At 36.0% G+C, this 23988-nt stretch overlaps 1 protein-coding gene across 1 annotated transcript in view; it reads left to right on the top strand.

Moving 5' to 3' along the window:
- ADGRV1 (adhesion G protein-coupled receptor V1) overlaps window positions 1-23988 on the top strand; it is a 529718-nt gene that overhangs the window by 151375 nt on the left and 354355 nt on the right. Inside the window, exons 49-58 of the mRNA XM_025992909.2 lie at window positions 723-987; window positions 1723-1845; window positions 7736-7958; window positions 8280-8484; window positions 13337-13483; window positions 16150-16405; window positions 18165-18367; window positions 19554-19730; window positions 20219-20401; window positions 22628-22807. Of these exons, the coding sequence (XP_025848694.2) occupies window positions 723-987; window positions 1723-1845; window positions 7736-7958; window positions 8280-8484; window positions 13337-13483; window positions 16150-16405; window positions 18165-18367; window positions 19554-19730; window positions 20219-20401; window positions 22628-22807 (1962 nt within the window). The remainder of the gene's footprint in view (window positions 1-722; window positions 988-1722; window positions 1846-7735; window positions 7959-8279; window positions 8485-13336; window positions 13484-16149; window positions 16406-18164; window positions 18368-19553; window positions 19731-20218; window positions 20402-22627; window positions 22808-23988) is intronic.

Genomic DNA, 23988 nt, shown 5'->3' with positions numbered 1-23988 from the left:
CATATCCCAATTGTTACCTTCAGCATTTGTTTCATTTGAGTAATAGTATATTTATTTAATTATTGATATGTTTATCATTTGCCTTTCCCTATCAGTTAATAAGATCCATAAGCAGAGAGGCCACTCTGTCCCTAACTGCCAGTCTCACATAGGTTCCCAATTGTTGAAAATTTTTTGTGCAATTGGCCAGATTGTATAAGAAACCAGGTGGATTCAGGATTTTCTTTTAATTTTAGATGTATGAACATTCACCTTAAAACCTTGTATACATTGCCACCTTCAGGACTAAAGAGTTTTAGTATTTCTCTTTATATTCTATTGCTTAAACAGCGGGTAAGGAATGATTTTATAGCATCAGAAAGTTTCTTATCCAAATCTGAATTTTTCATATTTAAGTGACTTCTCTCCTGTTTTTGGCTTTCCCTTTGACTTGTTGCAACTGACCCCTACCCAGATGTACATTTGAAATTGATTTATTTTCAAATAACTTCTTTTTCACTTATTTCTCTGTGTGCTTACACACACACACACACACACATATACACCCCACATAAAAAAAGGAGAGACAGTGAGAGAGCATCAGTTTTGATATTTTCTCATTTATGAAAGTATTCTAACTAAATAAAGGGGACTGGAAGAGTGAATATATGATTTTTGCATAAATTCACACAAGTGCCAAATTCCTAATCACAAAGGGTTTTGTATTTGAACATTTCCCACAGGTCTTCAGATGGAGCGGAGAAAGCTTCACGTTACATCAAACACTCCCTGTCCGAGGTGTGCTGAGCACAGCCTTATTCACCAGAGGAGGCTCTGTGTTCTTAGCTATCTCCCAGATTAATGCTAGTCCAAATTCCCTTTTACTCAGATGGTCTGGCAGTGAGTTTATTAACTTTCAAGAAGTGCCAATCAATGGGACTACACAAGTTGAGGCCTTGACTTCAGGCGATGATATTTATTTGATTTTTGCCAAAACTGTCTTTCTAGGTAAGGAGATAATGCATACATAGTTGTCAAAATTATCTAGCATTTGTGTCATATGTTCTATGTGAAAACATGTAGCTCTTGGGATAATTTTTTGCTAATCCATTTCTTGATGGATAATGTATTGACTGTCAGCTACAAATGGATTTTGGAAAAAAACCCCACATTTTAAGAGATATGTCTATAATCTTTAGATTATGAACAACTGCCTTAAAGTTATATTAAAATAATATTGGGGATGAGTATGTAAAGTGGAAATATCTCTGAAAAGATCTCTGAAGATCTTATATCCAAAGTGCCAACCGTAATATTTGATAGTCACAATTTATGTGACTATACTTGGGGACCCATGAGTAATCTATAGTAGTAATAATTAGTGTTCAGCAACTTTTGATAAGACTATTTGAAAATATTCTCTTTCTTCTGCCTAGTGAAACTTTCATAGGTAAAATTTCAACATTCCTAAAAAACAGCATGTCACTGTTTTTTCTTTAATATCAGATCATGATTAATCAGTGGCCAGCCATGTATATCCTTCATTTGGTAAATGTGAAAAGACTTCTGAAGTATTTTCCTACTAGGTTGTATTTTTGTTTAACTAAATTAATTTGGAGAAATATCCTACTAAACTTGTTTTTTAGATTAAATTTAATATTTTAATAATTTTTATTGTGTAATTTTGTCATTTTTTCCCTATGACTTTTGCCTTCAGATTTGACTTTTATTCCATTATTATAGGAAATCAGAATTCTATTGATATTTTTGTCTGGGAAACAGGACAGTCAACTTTCAGATATTTTCAGTCCCTGGATTTTACTGCTGTTAATAGGATCTACTCCTTCACACCAGCTTCAGGAATTGGTAAGGGTGGTTAAACTGCTAACTAATCTGAAATGCACTGTAGAAAGCTAGAATAATTTTAATCATATTGAATTAGAGATAGTATCACATTGCCAGGCACTGGGTATTTTAATAAGAATGTAAAATCAAGATCTTAACAGGAGTATTTCTGGAAATACTAGAAGCTCAAAATTTTAAAATAGGCATTGTGCTTGAGAAGAATTAGAATAACGGAAATATGGCAGAAAATATTAGTGAAGGATAAAAGTAAGATAATACATTTCTTTTACCTAGAGAAAAATGAAGAGTGACATTACATATAGTATATGTTTTAAATATAAATGTATAAGATGTTAACATGTATCTGCATTGAAGTATTTTTAAAAAGTCAGAAAATGATTGTAAGGACTCTGCTCTCTGTGTTTACTTTCTCATCCTTCCAGTCTGATTCCTTCTTGGTTTTCTGTACTTTCATCCACACATCAGAAACATAATCAATATTTTTATTCACAGTGGTTTCCAAAACAAAGTCTATTAGTGAGAAACCAAAGGGTGAATGTTGTCCAGAGGCCGTAGGACTATTTCAGAGTTGGTGAAGAATCACTTGGGTGGGCCCATGGTAATAAGGCTCAGAAGGCAGCAGCAGTTGGCACAGTGTGCTTGTGGGACTGCCTCCCAGAGCAGGTGTGAACAGAGCAGGGGGCGTGCTCAGTGAGTCAGCGTGTCTCCTGTTGAGATGCCCAGAGGAACTTGGCAGCCAAACCAAGTGACTTAGCCGTGAGTCTGGATGAATCAAACTCCCACTTTTAAATTGAGATATAGCAATTTTGTATGAATGAAACAGCACAGTTTATGATTAGACATTATATGTAAGTCATTGTTTAAAGTTATAAAGAATTTTTGCCTTCAAAGGTTTAATGTCTGGTTAGAGAAGCAAGAAAAATATTAAGATAATTCAAGATAGAATACCAGTCCCATTTGCTCTATGAATGGTAGAATTGAAGTGGCTACGAGGTCTCCGAGGGGAATTTGAGCTAGGCCTGGGTAGGCTGGTTGGAAATGTTGTGGGTAGAGGGAAAGGTGTGAGCAAAAGAGAAAGATAGAAGTATATATGATGTTGCAGGCACAACGAGCAGACAAGAGTGGTGGAGACAGAGTATTTGACTCAGGTTGTAGTGGTGATAAGGTTGGAAACACACTAGCAACTACACAAGAAGGTGTGGAATGTCAGGCTCAGTATTTGAACTGTATTGGATAATTCAGTGATTCCCAAGTATTTTTGCCATAGGAAATTTAAGAATTAAAAATCCTCTTAAAAATTTAAGGATTTCATATGGATTTTATTTACTGATATTTATTGTATTCAAAATTGAAGACGAGAAATTTTAAAGATACTTATTAGTTCAATTGGGAATAATAGCAATGAATGCATTATATGTGAACAAAAGTACCATGTTTATTTAAAAAAACATATTTTCCAAGACAAAACTTTTGTAAGAAGGGTGGCATTACTTTCTTGTTTTTGCAAATTTCTTTACTGTCTAGCTTAATAGACAACATCTGGATTCTTATGTCTGTGTCTGTATTCTACTTCATTATTATTGATCATATGGACTCTAGAAAATCTCACATACACTCATGGAAGAATGAGAATAATATAGACAAGTAACATCTTAGTATTACTACAAAAATAGTTTTGACTTCACAGACCCTCCTGAAGTGTCTCAATGACCGCTAGGGGTCTGGGGACTACACTCTGAGCATTATTGGGGTAGAGAAATCCTTGAAGGCATTTCAAAGGCAAGGAATGATCAAAGGGATGTTTTATAACTCCATCTAACTTTGGTGTATAGAACATGCTGGATGCAATAGTTTGCAACTGCAAGAGTCAATATAGAAGCCTCTGCAGGTGGTTAGAGACGTGGCACTGAAGAAATCAGTTAGAGGTTTAGATTTTGGAGACATCGATGCATTCAGGTAGTTGAACTCATAAAAGCTAAAATCTACAAAGTAAATGATATTGAGAAGAGAAGAGGATTTAGTGCAAATATAGGAGTCTATTCTTGTCCTTTTTCTCCTAGGTGCCTGGCTGCAATTTTCTGCATCAGGCAGGATAATCATTAGACACTGTCTCCTTCAATCACCTCAGTTACTGACCAGGAATTATATCTTATTTATCTCTCATTTTTTATGGATTATCTGTTTCATTGTGCTTTATTTCCATGTGCCCTACCCCATGTGGCCTGGTATCCCAGACCCTGGCCACCTCGTATCTGGTCTGTTACATTATCTGGCCTCCACTCCAGGTTCACTCCGTTGTCAGAGTCCTGTATCTGTCTCTGTTCTGAGCATCCTGTCCGAAAATAACTTCTCTTTAATTGTCAGCCTCTTTAATTGGCAGGCCTTAAAGCTGTGATGCTATCCTGTGAAATATAGCTCTGTGACTTTCTTATCATTCACTCAGCAGTTGATTTACTAAATAAATGATGTATCTTTCATCATGTATTTGTTTAGTTTGTGTCTACTTGTCTTTTAATTTTGTGGCTTTATTATTTTTGCTTTTCTTGTACAGCAAGTTTTCAAGTGGTCTAACTGTATCTACTTGAGTCACTTATTATAATTCAAAATAGTTTCCTAATGAATGTTTTTAAGGATGACAAGTGCTGCCTGAATGGGCTGCTAATTGAAGTTATAGAATTCCCTTTAAAGATTTTTAAAGAAATAGAATAGGCACACTTTCTAAAAGAATTTTTGAAAAATTCTGCCAGAGGCTTGTTAAGGGACCCATTGTAAGGTCTTTTTATTCCTTTTGTTTCTGTGACTTGAGGTTGTAGAAGTATGAAAAGATTATAAGTAATTATTTAGAATGGCTTATTATAGATCCCCTGAAAGCTGAAATTATGCATTAAATAATATTCAAGGACTTTCTTATTTTGAATATGTCAAATATTAGATTGGAGCCATGACTGTGAGGATTACATATTTATTCTGCTTAATGACTTGACAGAGATTATTGGGTGGTAACTGAATTCTTTAAAGAGAAGAGGAAAAATGAATATGACAAAGGCTGCAAGGACATATAAACTTCTCTTTCCCTTCTTCCTTCCCTCCTTCATTATTTAATAGATTTTTTAAGATGCCATTTATGTACCAGGCATATTGGTGGGCCCTGAAGAAGCAAGGGTAAACAAAATCTTTTATAGCCTCTTCTCTGAAGAAGTTTTAACATGCAGTAGGGAAGGGAGACATGATATGTAATTACACAAATAAGTTACTAGCTACAAACAGATAACTGCTCTGAGAGGCTAAAGTGCTCTTGTCCCAGAAAATGGAGAAAATTTGACCAGGTCTAACGGATGTCCAGAAAGTTTCTGTAAGGAAGAGAGATGTAATTAACACTGCTGGAAAGATACTGACCCCAGCCCCTCTCCTTCATTTCCCAGCACTGTCCACTTCACCAAAACTATTACCTTTGAAAATCATCATCTGTGGAAATCCTTGGATGAATTCATCACTTTCTTCATCCCTGTGTAGTCATCATAAGAAGCCCAGGTTCCCTCGGGAGAAAGCACCTCATCCCATATGGTCTGGGTGTGCTCTGGACCACATGAGCCCTAATTTATAGACTAGAGGCCCAACCGTCCACTCCTCCAACTCCCCAAACTCTTCCACAGCATCCCCCAGAACAGATACATTCTTAAACTTCTCTCAAAATGTCCCTCATCTCTTTGCACTGGAGTCCCACTCTCCTGAGGACACTGCTTCCCATGGACTCTCTATGTGCACTCTCTGACTGTTCTATGTGTTACTGGTTTCTTCTTTTCCCAGATCTCTAAGTGGTAGGAATGCTCACTCTAGCCCGTGGTCCTGGGCTCTCTCTGTACATTGACTCCGTAAGTTATCTCAGCCATTTGCCTTCCTTTGGGATACTTTTGTTTGTGTATAGTTTTGCTAACTGGAAGGGAATTCTATAATTAATACCAGTTAAAATTCTGCTCCCCAGGGTAGAGACTTGAGGTTTTTATCCTTATAAACTTTTGGCCCAGTTCTATGATCTGGAGCAGTACAAAAGGCTATTTTCTGAGAAAACACTCTCTGCATATGAAAATGCAGATTTGAGCCCCCTACATTTCCTACTCTGAATGTCTACTTATCTATTTGGGACCTTCCCATACTTATCAGATTGGGAGGAAGTGAATAAGTTATATCTCCAAGGATAAGGATACATAATCAGTAATGCTCAGAACACTTTGTGATTTTAGTTGAGCCTATAGATTGATTAATTGATTATTTATTGAAACTATAGAATCATTTGAACTTGGAAGATGTTGAGATCCAGCTGAGGAATTTGCTCTTTACTGAATATCTCTAGTTTATAGAGCTTTATGAAACATATATGGTCATTTTTAAAAAGCATGTTTATTAATAACATTTTTCTTGTTTTTTACCTTTTATGTAACATTTACTAACCTGCAATAGTACTTAAATAATTACCATAAATAAACATAATGAGTAATCCTTGATATTTGAGAGTAGGGATATGGATCTTCCATTGTAATCTTACACACTAAAATGTTTGTGGCTTCTAGTTCTGTGTGCTGTTTTAATAACCAAACCCATCTTAGTTGGTATCTTTTATGTTCTGATGTGTTTCTTCAGGTTCTGGAATTTGTGCGTGTTTCTAGATGGTTTCTTCCCATTTTCCCTAGTTTTAAGTCTGAAGATTGCTTAGTGGCGTATACAATGTAGTAAGCTCCCTGACTCTGAATTTCCCCTCCTATACAATGTACTAAGCCCCTTTCCCCTCCATATTTGCTAATATTTTCCATTGCATTGAATCATTAATAGCTCTTTTTTCATTTCAAAAGAAGTAACATTTCAAAAAGCATTGATAGCATGTACTCCGAGATCATAAATCTGTTCATATCCTTTGGCCTAATTATCACCTTTAAGAATTTATAAGGTGAAGGGGCACCTGTGTGGCTCAGTTGGTTAAGCATTCAATTCTTGCCCTCAGCTGAGGTCTTGATTTCTCAGGGTTGTGAGTTCAAGCCCTGCATTGGACTTCATGCTGGATGTGGAGCCTACTTAAAAAAATTTGTCAAGTGAAAAGAATTAATAACTGTCTCTAATTAATATTGGAAAATAAAAAATAATAATGTAGAGAAATTAAGTATATTTTAAAGATAAACTCTATAGATTATGCATTAAAATCATAAGTTTGAATGCTTTGTAGCAACACTTAAGAAATGCCATATAGGGCACCTAGGTGGCTCAGTGTTTGAGCATCTGCCTTTGGCTCAGGTTATGGTCCCAGGGATCGAGTCCTGCCTCAGGCTCCCCACAGAGAGGGAGCCTGCCTCTCTCTGTGCGTCTCTCATGAATAAATAAAATCTTTTAAAAAAATAAAAAAGAAATGCCATATAAATGTAGGATTAAGCTTTTTAATTAAGAATTTTTGTAGTCTGTTTATAATTATGTTCATCATGAATTCATATGGATGGTGGCTGGAAAGGAAAATATAAAAATGAAATATTTAGTTATAGAATTATGCCTGTCTTTCACTTTTAAAAATATCCTACTATGCTATCCAACAAATAAGTACTGAGATGAATACAAAGAGTCCACAATCCACTTGGGCTTGACTATCCAGTGGTTTCTTATTTAGTAAGTGAATTATGGGTTTACTGTTAGGCTGGTTTAGTCACTCCATAGCATTATAAAAATTACTATTTACACATTCAGTTATTTCAAGTAATATTTTGATTTTCAGAAATCAGGTCATATCAGTGAAATCAAAAATCAAAATGGAAATTTGAGTATAGAAAAATTCTGTTTTGGTACTGCGATGGGAAGTGTGCACAGTGACATACATGTTTTACTGTAATTGTCTTTTCTGTCCTTCCCACAGTCCATATCCTTCTTATTGGCCAAGCTATGTCTGCTCTTTACTGCTGGAATTCAGAGCTGAATCGATTCTCTTTCATTCTGGAAGCCCCTTCTGCTCGTGATGCAACTTCTGTTACAGTAAAGTCCCTTAATTCAAGCAAGAATTTAATTGCTCTAGTGGGAGCCATCCACTCATACATATATGAGCTGGCCTACATCTCAAGCCAGTCTGACTTTATTCCAGGGTAGGTTCAACATTTTATATAGAATCTCTTTATGCTCACCATAGTTTTATATGACACTTAATTTCTGAGTGTTTATTTAATGACTGGAAATATACAAAATATAAGAGTAATTTATAATCTAGAAATTTGGTTATATACCGTATTTCTTATATCTATTTTATCAAGTTAATCAGTATTATGAACGTTTGTATTATAAGTTTATTTATGAAATATGATTTTTCCAAATGTGTAATATCAGTGTTCTAAGAGTTTTATGCGTATGTGTATGTATATGCCTGAGATTTGTTGCAGCCGACTTATTTGATATACTTCTTATGCTAGTTCAGGTGAACTGATATTTGAACCTGGTAACAGAGAAGCTATAATAGCAGTAAACATCCTTGATGATACAGTTCCAGAAGAAGAAGAATCCTTTAGAGTTCAGCTTAAAAATCCCAAAGGAGGAGCAGAGATTGGTATTAATGGTGATGTAAAAATAACTATTTTGTCTAATGATGATGCCTATGGAATCGTTGGATTTGCTCAGGTAAAGATCCCACACTTAGAAATCAAAATGATTTATTATATTTATTTATTTGTTTATTTATTTATTTATTTAGAGGGAGAGCATGAGAGTGGGGAAAGAGCAAAGAGAGAGGGATTAAGAGAGGGAATCTCAAGAAGACTCCGCACCAAGCACGGAGCCCAATGTGGGGCTTGATCTCTCAACCTTCAGATCATGAGCTGAGCTGAAATGAAGAGTCAGACACTTCAGTGACTGAGCCGTTCACCCCCCATTCACTCTGCATTTTACAGTGAACTTTATTGATATCTTATAATTTATAGTCCTACACATTGAAACCTCTGAGTCTACTTGCCCTAATTTTTTTTATTATACTGATCCCTCTTACAAGATTGACTTTGAAATGTTACCAGTTGGCCCTAGTTCTGGGGTTCAGCTCCACTATTAGCCTTAACTATAGAGGGTGATTATGAAGCAGATTCCAAATAGACTGTATACTGTGTTTCCTCACATACCTCACCTACTGACCTTTGTGTATTAGAGAGAGAAAGAGGGAGGGAGGGAGATGTTTATAACTATACATGTATAATGCACATGAAGGTGCTTTTTCCTGAGGAAAGAGAACTATGCAGATATTACCAAGTTAGCTTCCATGCTCAGACTTCATATTCCTTTACCCATAAGCAAAATGTCATCCATTTATATTGTATCATTTAGCCCTATTTGCCAACTGTATCTTGATTTCTTAAGTAGAGTTATAACTGCAGCAATCATTCATCTTTCTCTGAAATATTCTCTAAGGAAAACCCAACTTAAAGTGGCTTAAACACCAGAAACATGTCCACAGAGAAGATGGGTTCACAGTTGGGTTGGTACTCTACTGTGTCACCATGACTCAGATTCTGTCTCTCCATTTTGCCAACATAAAGCTGATTCTTCATTGGTTGTTTGAAAGCTGATGTTACTGTTAGGGCTACTGCTTTCTTATTCATGTCCAGCTGGGGAAAGAGACAAATGTGGCACTTGGGATAAGGAAGGGATTTCCCAGATGCCTCTAGAGAACTCTTCTTATGTCTCCCTGGCCAGAACCAATAGGCCACTCCATCTGTTCATTAATTTATTCGTTCATGTAGCCATTACTTAGCAAACTCTTCCTATGTATCAGATACTGTTTCAGATGCTATCAAAAAATAAAATAGTAAAAAATCTCTACCCTCACTGTCCCAAATTGTAGAGGAGGCAAAGGGAGACATACAGTAGACAAAGACATGTGAGACATCTCTACTATATCTGATGGCAGTAAGTGCCCTGGAGGAATGTTAGGCAGGGAGGCCAGATGGACAGTGTTTTAGAGGGGACTGAGGTTGTGTGCAGAGAAATAAAACATAGGCTGTCAGGGAGGGAGGCGCTGAAGAAGTGATATTAGAACAAAGGCCTGGGGGAGAGAGGTGAAGAACATTCAAGGCAGGGGAGCCATGAACAAGATGAAAGGCACCGAAGTGAGGCCTCCATTTGGTGAATCAAGGAAGCCACTGTGGTTGAAATCCGAGTTTGAGGGAGAGATGAGGCCCAAGAGGTGAAGGGCCAGGGCCCTGTTATGGGCTTCCCCAGTAGTAACCACGGGTTTGGTGACTTGCTAGGAGGACTCAAAGGATTCAAGGTTTAGTCATACTCATACTAGGATTTATCTATTACAAAGAAGAGGATACAAAGCAAAAATCATTAAGGGAAAAGACTTATGGGACAAAGCGTGGAGGAAATGAGGGGCAAGTTTCCAAGAGCTCTCTCTCAGGGGAGTTATACAGGACACATTTAATTCCCCCAGCACTGAGTTGAATTGTGACAGCATGTGAAATGTGTTGCCATCCAAGCTCATTAGAGACTCAGTGCCTGGGGTCTTAACTGGGGACTAATCACGCAGGCACCCTCAGCCTGACACGTGCCAAAATTCCAGACTCCCAGAGAGAAAGTAGGTGTTCAATATAAACCCCATTGTGTGTACAGTTCAAGCATAGGGAGCCAGTATGAGTCCCAGGAATAGTGGGAATCCTCCTAAACCCAACTTCCTAGACACCGGGTGAGGGCCAATGTTAGAGCAGGCCTTGGAAGGATAGGGAGACTACTATGTGAACTCAGCTCCTGCACAAGCTCCTGCATACTGTAATGAAGTTAGCCCCCGAGGGAAAGGGTTGGAGTGGAAGAGCAACTTCATCTGGCTCACATTTTAAAAGAACCTCTCTGGCGATAGAATTGAGACTCGATTATAAGTGGGCAAGGACAGAAATAGACAGGAAACTAGTGCAGTAATTCAGCAAAAAACCACAGAGCTACAGGAAGCAGACATTTGCCTTTCAGTGACATAAGGATACCTGTAGAAAGAGCAGATTTGAGGGATGAGATGAGTTTTGAATGTGCTAAGGCCCTGAGTCAATTGCTTGCAGGGGTGGTAGGATCACCCTGTTACCCAGTCTAGCCCCTCTCTGGAGGTAAAGGCAGGTCAGCTTCCTCTGAAGCAGCTCTGCCCAGTATTATATTGTGAGCCATATACATATCTTTAAGTTTTTTAGCCACATAAAAAGAATAGAAACAGGTGAAACTCTTGTTAATGTTTTATTTTACATAACTCAACATATTAACCAACATAAAATGATTGATGGAATAATTTATATCCTTTTTCTTTATACCATCTTCAACCTCCTGTCTGCATTTTACAGTTATAGACCAGTCACATTTTAGGTGCTCAACAGCCACATGTGGCCAGTGGCTCCTGTGTAGGACAGTGCAGCTCTAAGGCATGAGCTGTTGTGGGGAAGGTTAGGAAAATGGAAAATGATCTCTGTCTCCACCAGCTCCTCACATGACTTGTTTCCTCATTTTTTGCCGGTCTCTGCTGAAATGACGCCTTACCAGAAGGGCCTCCCGGATTAAAAATTGTAACTCCCCACCATCATTCTGTATCTATTTTCTCCTGCCTTGTTCTTAATGAAACTTATAGTGGCTTTTTTTTTTTTTTTGTCTATTGTCAGTTTCTTTTACTAGAATTCAAGGCTGTGAGAGATGACTGAGATACTGCTTTATTCATAACTTTATTCCAGAAAAGTGCCTGGCACATAGGAGATGCTTAGTAAGAACCCGTCGTTATGCAGGGGAGAGGAGAGAATGCTCACATGGCTTTCTCAGGGTCACACAAATATATAGGGCAGAGCTGGGGATCCTGGAGCAAGAATCAACATGCCCTACTACATGGTCTCATCTTCTCACCTTGGAGCCCTGCGGCAGCTGGGGAGCACATTTCTATGATAGATTTCTCCTTTTGGAAGTTGTTCTAAGATTATTCTAGAGACATTAAAGCCCTGTGGTTTAATCCTTCTCCAATACATAGTATCCTGGGTTCTTTTAGTCCATTCAGTAGAATTTCTCAGTACAGGCCTCTTGTGTCTGGACAGCCTGTTCTAAGTTAAGATTTAATAGATAAAGAGAGTTTCTTGATAATTTTTGGCTGTATTAAATCCTTATTTTTCTAACCCTTATCAACAAAGGGCATAGCCAGAGATACTTCTGTTTGAAAATGCATATATTTTTTGTGAACAAATTATATGAATATTTTATTTCTTTAAAGATTTTGTTTTTAAGTAATCTCTAAACCCAATGTGGGACTTGAATTTACAACCCCAAATTGAGTCACCTACTCTACTGATTGAGCCAGCCAGGTACCCCTATATGCATGTTTTTAAATCAAGATATTTTCTGTAGGAACTTTGAATACTTTGAGCAAGATTTTATAACTATGTAATATTTGTAACTATATGTTAAAATGCAGTGTAAAACACTGCCTGCCATCTGATAGCCATCCAATAGACTATTTGCATTCCATGTAGAAGCTTTCAGAAGCTTTAAGAAATTCATGGAGGAATTTCTTTTCAGATTACCATTGTAAAAAGACAAGAAAATTAAAACTATTACTGGAAAGATTTTTGAAAATCTTTATACTCCACATTCTTCCTTTATTGCTTATGGATAAACTAGGGGTATTGTAAGAAGGAGCTATGGATAGATAAACTAGGGGTATTGTAAGAAGGAACATTAATTTTGAGCAAAAGCTCATTCAGCAGCTGGCAAGCTGTAGATGTTAGAGAAGGAGTTCCAGTCACAGGGAGGTAGAAATCAGTCTGGAACAGAAGAAAGAGACTGCAGAGTCTAAGTGAAAAAAGGGCCAGGGGATATTTCTGGCAGGAAAAATAGTTGTAAAGACCAGGGGCTAAAGATGAAACACCATCAATGGAAACCGCACAGCCTGCAGAACATTTCAGAGGATATGAACTTAAGGGTAAGAGGCATTTGTAAATGATCAGAAAGAGTGCCCTGATTCTCATGATGTCTTTACATTTGACTGGGATTTTAGAGACCATGTAGACCAAAAGCTTATTTTACAAGTAGAAATCAAGACCTAGAGGGGTTGCCAGAAGTTATACAGGGGAAGAAGACTTTCCTTATTTCCTGACTCTATGTCCTTTCATTTCTATGAACTCTAGATGCTATGTATGATGCTTTCCAAAAGGTATGCTTTTGGAATATGAAAATATTATGTTCATTGAAGAAATTTGAAAATAAGAGCAACAAGAAGACAAAATAAAAATAACCCTATAATGATTAACATTTTAATTTACTTTTAGTTATTGAAAAGTGTATTTCAAATTAAAACATGGTCATTGTATATTGCTGTGTTTTATAAAACTATATTTTTCACTTGTATCATGTTGTTTTAATGTATCATGTTGCTTAGTACTATGAAGTTTGCACACACACAATAGCATGAAGTAAAAACCTACCTAGGTAATTTCATCTAATCCCTTGTGACTTCCTGTGTGTTTTCCAGAATTCATTATATAAGCAAGTAGAAGAAATGGAGCAAGATAGCCTCATAACCTTGAATGTTGAGCGCTTAAAAGGAACATATGGTCGTGTAACTGTAGCGTGGGAAGCTGATGGAAGTATTAGTGATATATTTCCTACCTCAGGAGTGGTATGTAATTTACAAAATTGCAGGAGAGTCACTTTTAAATTATGATTACTATTGATGCATGGGACCAAACCCTACCTCAAGGATGAAGTGTTTTGAGTTTGACCATGTCAACACTGGATTCCTATTAATCACTGTAGAGAGGGATACAATTTAATGTTAGTTTTAATGTTGTGATTATTGTTCTTTTTTTCTGTAATTCCAAAATTGTCTGTAAAAAAAATCATCCCTTTTGTTGGCCAAATTATGGATGTGTTACAGTTTCAGAAAGATAAAACCAATCAAACTGGAGATGGAAATATGGTTTCAAGATTTGGGTAAAATGGAAGCAGTAAATAGGGCACAATTTTTTTTTTAAGATTTTATTTACTTCTTCATGAGAGACCCAGAGAGAGGCAGAGACATAGGCAGAGAAAGAAGCAGAGAGCCCGGAATCCCTGGTGGCGCAGTGGTTTGGCGCCTGCCTTTGGCCCAGGGCGCGATCCTGGTGACCTGGGATCGAATCCCACGTCGGGCTCCCGGTGCATGGAGCCTGCTTCTCCCTCTGCCTATGTCTCTGCCTCTCTCTCTCTGTGTGTGTGACTATCATAAATAAATTTAAAAAAAATAAAAAAATTAAAAAAAAAAAGAAGCAGAGAGCCCGATGTGGGACTCGATCCCAGGACCCCAGCCCTGGGATCACAACCTGAGCCAAAGGCAAAGACGCTCAACCACTGAGCCACCCAGGTGTCCCAGTAGGGAACAAATCTATGTAAGGTAGACATATGTATGAAAAAGTAGATCAGAATTGCTGAATGATGTAAGTTGAGTTTCCTGTAGACAGACTCTGTGATTGTGGGTGAATTCCTGGGGAGACACAACCATAAGGAAACAAGGAAGGTAGGGATGTGCAGAGGGGAATGTTGATCCCTGGGTAGTTGTACCTGAGTTTGAGTCTCTGAGGAAGTTCTGGAGCTGAGCTGGTCCTTTGGAGTTGTTTCCAGTTAGAGCAAGGAGGCTGAGATTTTGCATCCCTGTTTTAGCCATCCTAGACCTCACACCACATTGAGTAGGGCATAACCTTGAGTGAAAGTTTGCTACAGCTGAAGGCAGCTCCCACTGAGAAATGTAAAAGCTGTTATTCCCACTACCTGGGGGATGGGTGCATCAGTCCCAAGAAGGGATTTGGGCAGAGGATCACTTTATCTACTCTTGAAAAATAGTATAAAATTGGGGCACTGGTTGAAGAATGGAATCAGAATTGGGTCAGAGAAGCAAATGGAAAGAAAGAGTTTAAAGAACCTTTAGTTCCTAATTGGAAGATGGATGGTCTTCTAGACTCATCTCGGGTTTCATAGATTTATCCATGTATTTTCCCCAAATACTTCTTTGAAGAGTTCCTTTAAAAGATCTCTCATGAAATTATCTCACAAAACGACAAGTGAATGTTATGATCCACCATTTCTAGGTTTCTGTATCGTTTAGAAGGAAATTAGAGCTTCAGTGTCTTAAAAATGTTATGGCAAATTTTATTGCGTTGAATATTTACTTTACACAAATTACCAAATCTATTTATACAACTATATAAGTTGTATTTATCAGGTTCTGTATGTTCTGAATTGTATTTTCACAAATGATATTTCTTATATAAACATGACTAAAATGATTTCTATTTAAATGGAGAATAGTATATTAAATGTAGACTATATTTGGAAGAATTAATTGTTTTATTCAAGATTCAGTAAACCATCGATATAGAGGGCCAGATAGTGAATATTTTAGACTTGTGTGCTATTATAGTCTCTTTCCTAGATACCCAACTTTAGTTTTCTAGCACAATAAAGTGTTGAACAGTATGTAATTGAATGAACTTGTCTGTATTCTGGTAAAACTTGATGAAAAAAAATGGATTTGGCCAAAGAGTAGTAATTTTCTGACCCCGATTTTATTAATAAAGCTCTTGAGTTTATATCAACTACCTTCTTAAGGTGGAGAGATGAACAACAAAATGGGCCTGGAATGCTAGTTTGAATGATTGCAGTATTTAGTCGTGTTGCTAGAGAATAGAGCAAATGGAGAGAGCTGGGAAATAATATTCAAAGAGCATACAGAAGCCCTATCAGAAAGGATTTCAGATGCCTTTTAGAAAATTTGGATTTGACTATAGACAATAGAGGCACAGCAGGAGGAGAGAGATGCTTTGATTTGTATCTCTTTTAATCTTTCTCTACCTCTATTTTGGTTGATTCATTGTTAAATTACACATCTATTCAGAGTTAAATCAAAGGAAATAGCAAACCTGGCAAAATTTTTGTAGGGAAAAATGTTTAAACTTAGTATGTCAACTTTTTTTATTTCTACAGATTTTTTAAAAATACGGTATCTGGGACTTAGACTCCCAGAGAGACCGTGTACTCTATATTTTAATAGAATGCAGCCTTCAGGATGTGACAGTTCAGCTGCATGTTTTATCAGATTGAGTTTCCATAATGGTTTACTTTTTTTCTTTTTCCTAATAATCTTCCATTTTTAATATGAAAAACATTTGAGTGATTTGTAGAATCATATTGTGTCACTTAAATCCCTCTTGTTATATAAGTTGTGGTCAGTACTGAAAGAAAATTTAATCTTTTGAAAATGCACGGTGATAATTACAAAATAAATAAAATCTTCTTTCTTTAAAATTTTAGATCTCATTTTCTGAAGGCCAGGCACTGTCTACAATCACGCTGACTATTCTTGCTGATGATGTTCCAGAGTTATCAGAGATTGTGAGCGTAACACTCATTCGAATTACCACAGAAGGAGTTGAGGACCCATCAAAAGGTGCTACCATTGATCAGAAAAGAAACAAATCTGTGATAACGACTTTGCCCAATGACTCACCTTATGGCTTGGTGGGTTGGCATACTGAATTTCTCTTCGTTAGAGTAGCAGAGCCTAAAGGTAAGTGTTAAATATTTTTCAGGGTCTAGTAAGTTTTACTGGGTAATTTCATTGTAATGTTTACTAGGAATATAAATCCCTTTATATATATATATATATATATATATATATATATATATATATTTAACAGATCATATTCAATCCTTTTTACTTTTTATCTGTTTATTAAATTTTATGATCATATAAATCACTCAGCAATAGTGCTATAAGAAACATCTTTACTCTTTTGAGACCTTGTTATCATAATAGAGACATTAATAGTTTAATCATTATAGTAAAGGTGATAGGTTTTTATTTTACTTTCTCTTCATTCTTTACTTATCTGTTCTCTCTTTTTTTTTTTTTAAAGATTTTATTTATTTATTCATGAGAGACAGAGATAGAGAGGCAGAGACACAGGTAGAGGGAGAAGCAGGCTCCATGCAGGGAGCCCGACATGGGACTCGATCCCAGAACCCCAGGATCACGTCCTGGGCCGAAGGTGGTGCTAACCCCTGAGCCACCTGGGCTGCCCTGTTCTCTTTCTACATCCAGATTCCTCTAGGTAGATTTTCAACAGTTATAGGGACAATAAGCAACACAGCAAGAAGTATTTGGAACTCAGGGTATTAATTGTTAAACCCAAAGCAGTAATTAGAATGATATATTTTTTGTGAAGTGTAAGTAACCAGTCCCTATTTCCCTTAAGCTTAGTGCTGAAATCTTTGCCTAAATAACTATTCAAGCAGCTGTAGGATAAATAGATTTTTGTAGATAAAGGCCATTTGACTTATATGAACAAATATATTTGAACATATGTGTATCTTTAGTATGCAGTGTGAAGCCTCTAGAATTTTCAGACAGAAATGTGCATATCTTTCAAAGACCTTTCATTTAAATAGTTGATGCGAAAAGAATGGCATATAATCATGTACCTGGGCCTTTATATGACTATATATGGGAAGAGAAGTGGGAGACTTAAAATATGTTCACTTATTCATTCAAGAAACATTTTGAAGCACCTAATAAGTGCCACAAATTGTGCTGTGTGTTCTGGAAACAAAAACACAATTTTAGATTATTAGAAAGATTGACCAGTGGGAAAGATTGACAAGCATTTTTTGGCCCATTTATATGGCAAATAAAATTTTAAAAAACGAAAAAAATTAAGTTAAAAAATTGATGCCATGAAATACTTTGATTCTTGTGATAGACCCCTCACTATAAGAACAAAATTATTTTTCTTCTAATGATTATTAAATGAGTTTGTGTGTTTAATTTTTCTTTTTCTTTTTTTTTTAAAGAACTTTATTTATTTGTGAGAAAGAGGCAGAGAACAGAGACCCCGTGCTAAGTGCAGAGCCAGATGCAGGGCTTGATTCCCTGACCCTGCAATCATGACCTGAGCCGAAATTATGAGTTGGAGTCTTAACCACCTGAGCCACCCAGGAGCCCCATAGTTTTTCATTTTCGAAGAATCTTCTTAGCATTTGTAATTAACTGTCAATCTGCACATATATACTTTCCTAAGACTTCCAGCCATTTTCATTAAAGCTCATGTTATATGCAACATAGGAGGGTGTGTTAGAGAACCCAAAATGAGGATTCACAACTGGGATATAATGTGTAGCAATTGTCAGCACAACTTTAGGGCAAGGAGGACAAAGCGCAAAATGCTCCTTGGGAGAATACATTAGGGTAGTATAGAACATTCCACCTTAAATGCTTGGAGTGGTATCGAATACACAGAGAAAAACTTGTTTACTTGTCTTTCTCACAGAGAATGTCACCATTCTTCAGTTACCAATTGTTCGAAATAAAGGACTGCTTGGGGACATTGCCATTCATTTGATAGCTAAACCCAATTTCTTATTGCACGTCAATAATCAAGCTACTGAGAATGAAGATTATGTGCTACAAGAAACAACAATAATAATGAAAGAAAACGTAAAAGAAACTTATGTCAAAGTTGCCATTTTGCCGGTAAGTTTAGGCTGCAGTGAATCTGATGTAAAATAAAGGAAAATGCTGTTAGAGATAAAAATGTGTTTAAAAAAAAAAAGAAAGAAAGAAAAGTGTGATGCTCTTAAAGATAAAAATCTTTGAAAAGGTTGCTCTCAAATGTAAAATTGTGAGTATTGTAACTGGAGTATTGTTTGAATGACCTCTGAAGCATTGAATCAGGATTTAATTGTATGTCTGATTGGATCCACTATTTTGTTGGTTGGTTTTATTAAACTATTGAGCAAATGAATGAAATGCCCAAATTAATCAGATTATTTTTATTGTTGGTTTGATAGGGCAGATTTTCATGTCATGATACAATTACTCAAATCAAGAATATTCTTCAGAGGTTTTAGATCTGGTATTAGTGCTCTTTCATGTATGTAAGGAGAAAGGTGTATATATCTGTAATGATTCACAAGACACTGAGAGTAGTAAATTCTGTTATTTATAATATTATAACTAAATATTGTATATATTACAATACTATATATAACAATATTAAAAATAAATATGTCCTATATTATTAGACAAAGATAACGTTGCAGCATAGTAACATCAGTGTTACTAATAGTGTTATTAGTGATAATAGATAGTAGTACCTTCTGGAAAGGACATTCTGGGAAAGACATGTGGGATGGGACAAAACATAAGTTTCCTGTCTTGATCATTATGTATTATTTTTGTCTTTTGAAATTTTTTATTACCTATTCCAAAACAAAGTAACAGTTTTTAATAAGTTAATTAAAATATAGGAATAATGTCTAGATTTACAAGTCTAAAGCTTTCACTTTTAAGATGTATGTAGCATTTACCATTTTTCCTATATTTGAGGGTGTGTATTATACACAAAAAACATATTGATAGAATATGGTCAGAATTGTGTGAAGGATTTTTAAAAATTATTTTACTTGCTATTAAGTATTAGGCTTCAATTAAAAACTGACCAGTAACCTTAAATATCCCCTAAGATTCTGAAGTTTGTCAGTGGGAATGTGTTAAAATATGAAAAGGAATCTTTTTTGTTTGTGTGAAAGAGCTTTTCATTCCTGTAGGCAGCCATTTATTTCTCACTGAAAAATATCAGGTTTCCAAGGCAAATTCAGTGTATTTTTAAAAATAGAACATAATCTCTCTCCTGTTCACCCCCCAACCCCCGCCCCAGGATAATGCTCCCGAGTTGGAGGAAGGATTTATTGTCAACATCACTGATGTGTACCTGGTGAATTCTGACTTCTCTGCAGGACAGCCAAGTGTGCGGAAGCCTGGGATAGAAATAGTTGAAATAATGATTGAAGAAAATGATGATCCCAGAGGAATTTTTAACTTTCATGTTACCAGAGTGAGATAAATTTCAATATATTTATAGTAATACAGAAGCTTCTACATGCTGATTTGGCCAATGTCATATATTTTCTGCAAAATAATTGGCTTTCCTTGTAGATATTTATAAATATCTGTCTTAAAATTTATCTTATAGACTAATTCTTAGTTCTCTTTTTGTTAGACCAAATGATTAAGCAGGTTTATTTTCATTACACTTAAATGTAAGAGTCCTAGAGGCAACTGTCTGACTCTGTTGGAAGAGTGTGCAACTCTTGATTTCTAGATCGTGAGGTCAAGCCCAACACTGGGTGTAGAGATTACTTAAATGAATAAATAAATTGAAAAACTTTTAAAAAATGTGGGAATTCTGAAATTATTATGCATGTTTATATCTGATGATTGATTTGTACTTTGAAGGGTAAAATAGAAGAATAATTAATTTAGAAAGTCATGACACATAAGTTAATTTTGTCTTGTATTTTAACTTATTTTCTTTACTTAAAGGATGTTGGTGGAGTTATTTCTGCCTATGAAGTGCCTCCGCCCCTGAATGTTCTTCAGATTCCTGTAGTCCGGCTGGCTGGAAGCTTTGGGGCAGTAAATGTTTATTGGAAGGCAACATTGGACACTGCTGGCCTGGAAGACTTTAAGCCATCTCATGGGATTCTTGAATTTGCAGATAAACAAGTATGCTAATCACAAACATATTAACAATTTTTGGTTGTACTTCAAACATTTTATAGATATTCACTGAGTGAATGTGCATAGTGTATTATACTTTATATATCAAGCCAAACAGAATTATTATTAGTTAACATGTTATAATTTGTTAACGGACATAGGAAAAGAACATAAACAGGCAAGAATCCCACCCTTTTCTGAACTTCCCCACCTGATTCTATTTTAAGCAGAAGTTAAAGGGGGATAATTAATGACTTAGAAGTGCCTAAGAATGTATTTTAAAAAGTGCCTGATGAATTTCACTATTCCTATGATTTTAGGTTAATTTATTTTATTTATTTCTTAATGCTTATAAGTATAGGTATTTATTTACTTATGGTTTGCACTAAAAGTGTGCACATTTATTACTTTTAATATCCAAAACTTTTTGTTATAATTAAAAACAAGACTTTTTAAAATGATAGAAAAGAGACTAATTAAAACTGGAAAAATTGAAAAACAGTATTTTAGATTTGGGCCAAAGTATTCTCTAAGGGTTATAAGTTTTGCAAAGTGGGCATTTTGTAATATATAAGTGTAAATGTTTTCATAAAATTTTAAATCAATAAATGGAAAAAGCATGTGAATAACCATGAAAATGTTAATAGCCTCAAATGGCAATATCCCCCTACACAAAGTCTGATTTTGCCAAGACAAATTTGTACAGTATGCATCAACTTATTAGTTGCTGCTGAAAAATAGCCATACAGATCTAGACTTTCCTATGTTGTTAATATTTGAGATTATGAATTTTTAACAAATTTAGAACTTTGAAACATTTCCTACTAAAAGGAGGGGGGAAATGCAGATTTTTTACACTAAAAGTAGAAAGACATTGATTTTTCATCAAAATAGCCTTCCACCTTTACTTATTACCAACATTTTATTTTGTGTATAAGGTTGAAATCCCATTATTTAACAGTGCCTGAAGATCATCATCATTCTTAAAGTTAACATTCTGTAGGGTAGGTACTCTGTATTTTACAGTATAGATTTGAGGTGCAGACATTTTATTTTATTTTTTAAGATTTATTTATATTCATTCGTGAGAAACACACAGAGAGAGGCAGAGACATAGGCAGAGGGAGAAGCAGACTTCCCGAGGGGAGCCCAATGCAGGACTCAGTCCCAGGACCCTGGGATCACGCCAGATGCTCAGCCACTGAGCGACCCAGGCATCCCAAAGTGCAGACATTTTATTAAGCTTCCATTTAACATTTGATTTTGCTTAAGTTTCTGCCTGTGAGTGTAAATCCAGTTTTCTTGCTTTGCTCTTTTATTAAAGGATTTAGGTAGATTTAGGTAGAAAAACTTCATTTTCTGGTAAATGTGTCAAAATACTGGAATTTCCCTCTGAGATATAGGAAAGATTTTACATGTGGAGATACAACTAGAATATTTTTTTAAAAGACATATTTATTTAATAGAATGGGGAAAGGGGAAGGGCAGGAGCAGGGGAGGGGCAGATGGAGAGGGAGACAAGCAGACTCTTCACTGAGCAGGGAGCCTGATGTGGGGCTTGATCCCAGGACATTGAGATCATGACCTGAACTGAAACCAAGAGCCAGCGGCTCAACCACCTAAGCCATCCAGGTGCCCCACAACTGGAATGTTTTTATGACCAATAATGAAGTCACAAGGTGGGCCAAGTTTTACTTATTTATAAGTTATAAAAATGTTTAACATGGACCCAGACAGATGAATGACATCCTGATCATAAACATGTAAGTACAGCAGATTTGGGTTTTCTTCCTACCATTATAAGAGTGATGTTTGAAACCAAAGGGATTTATTCTAACTGCCAAAGACAATGGTAATTTCTGTGATTTATGCTTGTGCAATGGTTGTTACACCCTATGTGGCATTTTAAATATTTTTGTTCAAGAATCAGGCTTCATGCTTTTTGTATACATAAATAATGCTATATTTTATTACATATATAATTTCCTTTATCTTGAAAATAATAGACTGTAAATTTCTGACTTTGAAAATCTCTGTAATCTACATAACTTTAAAATAGTATTATGAACATAATTAGACAAAAATACTTTTCTGTCAACTAAAAGTTTATATATGATCAAAAATTGCTATTACATTATATCCTCGTTGCTTCTTACTCTCCGTCCTTCCCTCTTTCCCTCCCTCCCTTCTTCTTTCTCTCCCTCCCTCTTTTCTTTCTTCTTTCTTTTGTAGGTTACTGCAATGATCGAAATTACCATAATTGATGATGCTGAACTTGAACTCATGGAGACATTCAATATTTCCTTAATCAGGGTAGCTGGAGGTGGCAGGCTTGGTGATGATGTTGTGCTAACTGTTGTTATTCCACAAAATGATTCTCCATTTGGAGTATTTGGATTTGAAGAAAAGACTGTAAGTTACATGTATCAGGGAGAGGATGCCTTATTCTAGACTAATTATTTTTGTAATTTTTAGAAGAAAGATTTATTTTTTAAAAAAAAACTGTTACTGCTCACTTAATGATTCTCTGTTCAAGAGTCCTTAGAGTTGGCTATTGAGTTAAGGGCCAATCTTTTCATGTATGTTTGTTTGACAGTGATGAGTACTCTTACATCAGCATTTATGAGGGGAACAAATTATTTATTTATTTGTTTATTTTTAAAGATTTTATTTATTCATGAGAGACACAGAGAGAGAAAGAGACAGAGACACAGGCAGAGGGAGAAGCAGGCTCCATGCAGGGAGCCCAACATGGGACACCATCCTGAGTCTCCAGGATCACACCCTGGGCTGAAGGCGGCGCTAAACCACTGAGCCACCCGGGCTGCCCATAAATTCTTATTTATTGGGTAGCATAAGCTAGATCCACTTTTTGTCCGGACGTTCTGTTCTCAGCCTGTCTTGCTGCCAATCCCCCATTCTGGTCACAAGCCAAGATTCCAAAATAGATCTAAGTGTTACACCCTAGGATACATTTAGCCGAGGGGGGGAGGGCAGGGATTTATTTTGCTCACCCTTCTGATACTCTCTTTTGACTTATATTGAAAAAACACCACAGTCACCCTAGCTTAAATGTTTGTCTATCTTCTTTCTTCCCTCTTACTTCCCGGGGCTATCTCCTTCCAAGACTTGCAAGAGGGAAGGCAATTATTTTTATCAGTTTGACTGCAGAGAGAGAAAAAAAGCTTAACCAATCATTTATGCAGCCAGATTTGGTGGCTAGTACTAAATGACCTCTACATCTTAAATATAAAATGAAATTTTAAAACTATACCATAATTATCATGATGACTTTATGTTATAATTTTTAAGACTTTATCTTTCAAAGGAAATTCCAGGATGAAATAATCATAAATATATGTAGGTAATTCTGACATATACAAATTTTCTGGCTCTATAGGTCACCAGTCTCTTTATTTGATCATTTATAGATAATCAGTAATTCATCATAGGTTATTTTTAAATAATAAACAGTTTGCTCTAATGCTAATTATCTTTACTGTTCTATGGATACAAGGCTAAACCTATAGCTTGCCTGTTAGGGCTGGGCTTCCCAGATGCTTCAAAATTTAAATAAACCGTAATAATTGCCT

Source organism: Vulpes vulpes, chromosome 14 (assembly GCF_048418805.1).
Source record: "Vulpes vulpes isolate BD-2025 chromosome 14, VulVul3, whole genome shotgun sequence".
Classification (NCBI taxonomy): Eukaryota; Metazoa; Chordata; class Mammalia; order Carnivora; family Canidae; genus Vulpes; species Vulpes vulpes.
This window is presented reverse-complemented; position numbering and strand designations above follow the sequence as displayed.